The 8438-nt window shown below is 34.4% G+C and overlaps 1 protein-coding gene across 1 annotated transcript in view; it reads right to left on the reverse strand.

Moving 5' to 3' along the window:
- Positions 1-5020: 5020 nt before the first annotated feature.
- LOC117180238 overlaps positions 5021-8438 on the reverse strand; it is a 10931-nt gene continuing 7513 nt past the window's right edge. The window contains exon 3 of the mRNA XM_033372628.1: positions 5021-5711. Coding sequence (XP_033228519.1) covers positions 5205-5711 — 507 coding nt within the window. The 3' untranslated portion in view covers positions 5021-5204. The remainder of the gene's footprint in view (positions 5712-8438) is intronic.

Raw genomic sequence — 8438 nt, forward strand, 5'->3', positions numbered from 1 at the left:
ACTTATCCAGCTTGGCCTTGGTCTCGGATATCGTTTTCTTGCGAAGATAGTAGTGTTTGATCAAAACTCGAAACTCAGATTTTACCATATTAAAAAAAACTCAGTGGTTAGTCGCTTCTCAGTGCTGTAACTTGTAAATGCGTAAATATAAATGGCTGAAGTTTTGACAGGCGTCATTTGAAGGATTAAGCTCGACGAAAATGGTTCACATCAGTGAATACTAATGCCATCTCTTAGAATTTTCAGGTACTTATCAGACTGCCTAGTACATGTTTATCAAGTTTGATATACTTTTATGATAATCGTTTGGTGTATCGTTTAAAAAACACAGGGAAATTATATGGAAACTTCTAAATGAAAACCCTAATACTTATAAGGGGCCGTACTTAAATTACGTAACGGATTATCGGCCCAATAAAATACCCCTCCTACCCCCTGTAACAAAAATTAACATACTATTTCTACCCCCCCCCCCCCCCCCCCCCCCCCCGTTAATGTACTTTTTTTTATTTTCCAGAAATGTTTTGCTAGTTATTCCTAGTAGAATTAGGCAGGGGGTCCGAGAACTTCATTTTCAAAATTCCCTGATGTTTACTTAAATAATTTTTTAACTTTCCTTGATCTTTAATATCCAAATTCCAACAAAATTATTAAATTTTTAACATAACATTTAATTTTTATACCTGAAACTATAAATTTCCAACAAAAAAATGTCATAGTTTATATTTTAATCAAAAAAGATAAAATTCATACAAAAAAAAAGAATTTGGTACCAAAAAGACGAATTTTCAATAACTGAAGATTCTTAACTCTAGAAAGAACCCAGTGGGAATCGCCTCATTTTTAGAACGTTCCAAAAACGTTCTAAAATGATCAATGTTTTAAAAGTTTAAATACAGAATGACGAAAAATTGACGTTTTTAGAATACCTTTATAATGTCCTAAGTCAGGCATTTTTCCAATCAAAAAACGTTCTTTGAAACAGAATAAAACATACTCAAATTTATTATTATATTTACTGTAATACTGTGTCTGATGAACATATTTTAGGTTTGAATTTTTTAATATTACGTTTCTGATGTTTCGCATGTTTCACACACGTCCCAAAAACGTTTCTGAATGGTTTTTGGGACATCTGACATAATTAAAGTACTTGGAACGTTTTTGGAACGTTCCCAAAACGCAGTGAATGTATGTACTGTAAATATAATGTGTTTCAATTGATATTTTTCGCCGAAACTTTGGAGGAATAGTAAAGTAAATGATATGGGACGTCTGCTGGATAATATTATTATTTTTTACCAAATAAAAATGTAATTTATATGATTCAGCGTCTTCATGATTCTTTTAATAGTTTTAAGAAAACAGTCTGCTCAAGTCCGTTTATGTGTTATTTGCCAATTTTAAACTTTTCAGCCAAAAAAATTGAATAATTTCCTAATTGTGACACGGACTTACATATATTTCGCTATGTTATGAAAAACAGTATAATAATGTTTAATATTATGCACTTGTATACCCAAGAAAAAATCTTCCACTAACGTTCCAAAACCGTTCCAGCTATAGTTGATAGGTGCAAAAAATTTTTTTGAATAAATAGATATCAAACCCTACACACCAATGCGTTTTTCGCTGGTATAAGAAATTAAATACTTTATAATATTATTCAGTTCTTGAGTTTCACAAAAAACAATATTTTTACGTAAAATTGCCCAAAAAAAACAGGTACTTAACAAATAAAGTTATACCTGTCAATTATTACTTGAAAAATGTGATTTATACCCCGTAACCAGGTTTAGTTTAAATGTATCGACCTTTCTTGCACCTTTCCTGTATAGGTTAATCAACAGTAATCATTTGTCTCTTTAATGCCTATTTGAGAACAGCATCCGAAGAATGTTCTAAAATCTTGCCCTTATATACCTCTAGTCTGATGTTTAATGACTATCATAATTTATAATTATTCGAAAAAACAGCGGATATTCAAGAAAAGTATGATATTTTTCTCCATGTCTAAAATAAAAATAAACAAAAGGAGTTTTATAAAACCATCTTAGCTTCTTTAAAAATATTTGATTTAAACAATAAATAAGGACAACCACCTTTTTCTGCAAGAAAAGGAAGATGTAATTTGTTTATTGTAATGGAAAATGTTAATAACTAACTTGTTTTCTATTCTAAATTTTCTCTTAATCACACTTACCTCTATCAATCCTATTTTGGAATATTATTAAGTTGTCGAGTTCGCTGAAATAAAATATACTTTTTATGTGAAACTACCCGAAATTCCGATAACTCAGACAACAATTTATCAAAACACATAGTTAATAAATGTTATTTATTCACTACCAAGATCAAACTATTTGTCCGAAACCATTCAACGGCCTATATGAATTGAAAATTTGATTTATTTTAATTATTGTTACTTGGTTTAATGTAATTTATTTTATATTATTTGAGAAATTTGTGAAATAAAAATTATAAATTGAAATTTTTGGATTTTGACAAACAAATACATTTCTATTTCAGATTGCCCTAGAAACGATTCGACGCAGATTGTCCTAAATTCGACGCAGATTCATTCGACGCAGAAAAGATCTAGGACAAAATGCGTTTCTAGGACGCAATCTTATTTTCATAAACCTAAAAAATCTAAAATAATGTTTACAACTTTTTAAATCTATCCTCAAATGCTGTTCACCATCTTCAAAATTCATTAGACTAATACACTCAATATTAAAAATTAATTATTATCAGTTTTTCGAAAAAATCGCTAGTATTTTTTTTAATAATCTACGTATAATATGTCTAATTTGCAAAAATTTTATTAGATTTTTTAAAACCACAAATTATTAAAATAATTTTTAAAAGTTTGAAAACTGTACTATTTTCGAGCATCTGGAAATTTCATCACAATTAAAATTACTTTTAAAAAATTATAAAATTTTAATAATGAAATTGGCTAAACGCTTAATTCATTTCTGAACTCTTCTTCATTCTGTTCAAACATATTTCGATTTGATTGTTTACGTTTTTTAGGGCGCTTTCATACAATATCAGATCAGCAGACTAACATGCAGAAAGTTCGCAGGAGTGAAAGGGATAGATAACAGAATATACAGTTCCCATCTCTTTCACTCTTGAGGACTTTCTGCATGTCATACACTGATCTTCCATCGTGCGAAAGCACTCTTAAGTTCATTGAAATAAGATTTTGGTCTAGAAAATCTAAAAGTGCTGAAAAATTACAAGGTTTTTGAAAAAGATCTACTATTTAGATTGCAAAAAATTATTATTAGCGATTTTCGCTAAAATATGAGAATTATAATTTTTTAATTTAATTTTTTTTCGTGGAACATCTGGATATTGTTCATTTATCTTATAATATACACAGAGTATCAGGGCCCGTAATTGACCATTTCAGTAATAGGTTATTTTTCATTTCCAATTTTTGTTCTTTTGACCTATTTAATAATTTTCCTTTGACATACATAAAAGGTTTTACGATTATTTTGAATTAATTAGATATTTTGTGACAAGAATCCTGCGCAAAACTTAATTTAGGTTTAACTATTGACAAACACCTTTTTTTAAATTAAAATAGTAAGGAACAAAATTAATTTTCTTGATCTTTCATTGGTCGATGTGTTATCTTCTCGATAATTTGAGACTGCAATAGCTCGATGAAGTAGACGTTGATAAGTAATTTATAGATGCCGATCTGTAAGTTGATAATAAGACACACATTCTAATCAATATCGTAAAAATAGCTCAACAGTAGCAAGAATAACTAAATTTTAAGATGTGATTAAATAAAAATGTGGAACTTACGGTAATCCTGATTTGCTAAAGATGTATGCAAGATAGGCTGTAGACAATATTTGCTTAAAAGTGGCAATACAAGCGCCTTTTGAAGGATTTCACTTATGGGAAACGTGACGGTTCCAGAAAACCCTTCTGCTACATATATTCTCATTTTCGTAGAGTCTCCTGGGTAAGTAGATAACATGCGTGGCTTGCTAAACTTCTTTCCTATGCAGACTTTCGTACTTCTATTTGTTGCTATGTGGCTTATCCGAACAACATCACCGTTCATTAGATAGCAAAAATTATCCGGTTTCTTGATAGATAGTTTAAAATTTTTAAAAATGAGTTTTTCAAAAGTTCTGGAGAAACCCAGCGGAACATTTTTAACCTCGTTCAGGAAGGTCGGAAATTTTTGCTCCTTTCGAATGTTCACTTGCGTACTTTTTTCTTCCTCTCCACTGCATGAAATTCTCAAAACAGAATGAACTGAAACTATCCAGAGGTCCGTAAATCAGTGCATCATCACTTAGGTGTACGGTGCAGTGAACGTTGAAGGCCATTTGGTCTTCTCCATATAAAACCGAAAAATTATCCACAAACCACATCAGCTGTTCCTTTACACATTGATTGTTCCGAAGATAATCATGTGGGTGGTTGCAATATTCGCATGGCACTGTGCAGTGTGTTAAAGTGAATCAAATATTCTGGAGGCAAGAATGGTTGAAGAACTGCTGGACAAAGGTTAAGGCCGGAAAGGCGGAGTTTTGTCGCCTTCCATCGTGGAAGTTCATCCAAACCTCGCGGTTTCCGAACGAATTCGTCTGGTATCCATTCCCTCAATGATATCAGTAGCCCGAACAAGTTTTTAATTTGTTTGCCACTGAGTCTACCTGAATGACGTCCAGACAAGAACGATCTTATCATTCTCGGTACCAGTCCTGAATCAATCAAAAGCATCACGTCAAATGGGATTTCTGATACCATTTTCACTTGCATTTCTTCCAAAAGTGAATCCCCTACATAATGTTCTTCATCAGTGCAATTCGCAAAAGTTTCGTCTGTCCTTAACTGACTATCTCTTCCCAGGAAGTGTACAAGTGATAAAGCTCCTAGCAGGGCTGTCTTCTATCACTTGCGACAAGGTTACAGTAACGTGGCGTCCTTTATAAAGGAATCCTGTCTCATGCAGATTCTTATATTCCTCTACGAAACATTTTAGGAATTCGGAAGCTAGTTTTGGCTTTTCTCTGCCGTGATAGGCTCCGATTAGAAATACTCCAGAAAGCTGAGGTTTTGTTATTTTTTCGAGTTGGGTCCATAATTGATCTTTTGAGCGTTTAGAAAGTGGTAGCCCGTCAAAATGAATTTGTATTGCTATTTCTGTTACATCGCCTTCATCAAAAAACTGCAACAGAAGATGTCTTGCGAGGAGTGCCCAACAAAGTCCTGCTGTCATTTGGGAGTTTAGTGTGACCGGCATCGCGTAAAACTTGCAGCCAGTCGTTTACTGCTTGCCTAGTAATATGCTGATGAATGCAAATCATGGAAATTTTTTCCCAAAATGTGGGTGCAGATACTGAACGATCATCATCATCATCGTCATATCGATTCAATTTATCTTCCAAGTCAGACTCTTCTAGATTTTTTATGTCTTCCAAAAATTCATTTTCAAAATTCTCCGTGGCAGGAGGGACGTCTTGAGGTATTTCTGAAACTAAATCTGCAGTGCAGAGACCTCTTCGCCCATCTTCTAAGAGAATATCTCTTTCGTTCGAACCATTTTGGACAATTCGATTATTTTTAGAATTATTCTTCTTATCCAGGACTCGATATTCTAAAATCCTACGTCTCTTTTGTCTGTCTGACAGTTGTATAAAAGATTTTTTGTGCTCCAACAAGTCAATCTGTATCCACAAAAATATACAGCATTTTGAATATGAATTTTCAAAAGACAGGAAAAGCGAAGGAAAGGGCACTGTACAAAATATCGGTAAAATTTAAACTCGTCGGCGTAGTGAAAAATTTTACTATAAAATATAGACAACTTTTTTAGAGACAAAAAGAATGTGATTATCAGTAGAAAATATAAAAATTTTAAGAATTTCAAATTTATTATTAATAAAACCAGATAAGTAAAAAATTCAAATCCTTTGAAAAAAAACTTGATTATCACTAATCTTAAAATCAGTAACTTGACTTAGCTGCTAAAAAAGATTAGGAACTCAAGAACTACATTTTAGTCTGTAAGTTTAAAAGAAACATAAAGCTACAATAACAAAGCAGGATTGTTGATGGCAATTAAGTGAACTCTCATTTTACCATTTAAAAAAATGACTATATATATTTTTTTATTCGAAAAACGGAGTGTGAAATGACAAATAAGGGTTGCAATCTTGAACCAGATCAATGACTCCTTATTTATCTCCCATCTCGTTCTTCTTTTCTTTTTAATTGCCTAAACTCTAACCTTTTTTAAGCCTTTGCCTGACCATATTGTCCTTCGCACAATATTTTAAATACAGTAAAAGGATAAAATACTTATTTTTACAAAGTAAGTGCCCTTAAATAAGACTATTTGCGACTTTTTTCAACCCCAAAATACCAATGAAATTTCCACCTAAAATCTCAAATCTTTATTATCTAAAAAAGCCACTTTCATCAAGTTTTTTCGTTTATCCTTGCGATTTAAAACGATGAGTCTCAAAATTATTATCGTTTATTTCTAAAAAAATTACACAGGGTGTTTCACGACCTATACATCCCCTTGTACTATTTAATAGTGCACAAAAAATAAACAATAAGTTCACCAGCGAAAATGTGTGTGAAGCTTAGTTTGGGCCCCAAAAAGCTCAAAGTTGGTCCTAATCAACCAATGAGAAGCGAGCTTCAGTGAGGACTTCTGCGCAAACACTATGTTAACACTTGGGGCAAGTACAAGTGGTTGATTAAACCCAACTTTGAAGCTTTTTTTGTGCCTAAACTAAGCTTTAAAGAACTTTTTTCTACAGGACTTTTTTATTTTTTGTGCATCATCCCTAAGTCGGTAGATAGATAAATGTTTATTTTTCGGCCTGCTGGCCTTAAAAAATGGACTTGATTACACTTAATTTTTTACAGAAATTTCTTATAGCTACCTTTGACTAATTACCACCCATCCACACCTTCTAACTCATCTGCTCGCTTCTATAACCTAACCTTCCTCGCTGCGCATCACCTCGTCTTGCACGCATGTCTCTCTTTCCTCGCTATGCCTCGCATTGCCAGTCTCTGTCTTCGCGGCTAACGCCTCATACTTAACTACTCTTTACAATATTTACAGTTTTCTTACATGTACTTCCTCTCCTATTTACAATTCTTCCTTCTCCATGCCTCTTCCTCCTTCCTTCTCTTCTTCTCCATCTTACGCAACATGCCTCCAGGCTTATTCCTTGCCCTTTCAACCTCTTCACATTCCATCAACTATTGTTCAACTTCTGCATCCCCCTTCCCGCACAATTCACACTTTCTCATCTCTATAGAAAGCCTGAACCTATTATAATTCTTTATGCAACTGCATCTCATTTTTGCTATAGGTTCCTGACTTTCTTGCCCTCCTTTCTAACAAAAATATTGCGCTCTCTCCCTGGACATAATCCACACATAGTTTCCGTTAAACCTTGACTCTCTTCTTCTCTCTTCTCGTTCTGCCTTCTCTTTCTTCATGCCATTCTTTTGAACCAATCCACATACCTTCCTTCCTTCCTCGTGAATCCTTCTCACTTCATCCATCCGCAATCCATTCGTTCTAAAATACCTTTCCCTTTCCATCTCCATCCTTGCAGCACTACGTCTGTTCTCCTTCTCCCACCAACACTCCCTAAACAGCTTACTTACCCTCTTTTCCAAAAATATTTCCTTATATTTACACGCTCGACTCCCCATTATAATCCATAAACTTGTTCTTCCTGTCTACCTCCTGACAATATAGTTCTGTGTATTCCTTGCCAACCCCAGCGCCCACTTGACATACCTCTCCTGTATCCTCTTCACCTCCTAACTAACCTTCCACCCCCACACCTCCACTTCGTAAAATAAGACACTCATCACTAGCGAATCAAACGATTTCATTCTCCTTACAAAATCATCTGCGAACAACCTCTTACCCAACCCCCACATCTGCCTCATCACCACATTAGCCCTTCTCACCCTCTCTTTCATGTGACCATCCACTCCCCCATTCCTTCGAAACAGGAAGCCTAGGTACGCAAGCTCTTTCACCTCCTGCGCAGCTTTTCCCTTCCACTTTCACTTCCCTCCCCTATCTCTTCCACCTTCTTTCGTGAACACCATAACCTTCGACTTTTCCGCATTTAACTCTAACCTATTTTTGTCCAAGTATCTTCTCAACCTTTTCATCATCTCCTTTAAACCCTCTTTGCTCTTTGCTAGCAGCACTGTATCATCTGCATATGCGATTGACCATATCCTGACTCCTCCTACCACTCCGGCCGCTAGCTGACTTTCCATACCTACGATCAAAATTGCAAAAAGTGTTGGGCTAAGCGGGTACCCTAACTTTAACCCCCTTCCATCCAGAATCCCTCAGAGATCCCCGCCCCTCCTCTCACCCTATCTTTCGTCTCCTCGTATAC

This window comes from Belonocnema kinseyi, chromosome 1 (genome assembly GCF_010883055.1).
Source record: "Belonocnema kinseyi isolate 2016_QV_RU_SX_M_011 chromosome 1, B_treatae_v1, whole genome shotgun sequence".
NCBI classification, from domain to species: domain Eukaryota; kingdom Metazoa; phylum Arthropoda; class Insecta; order Hymenoptera; family Cynipidae; genus Belonocnema; species Belonocnema kinseyi.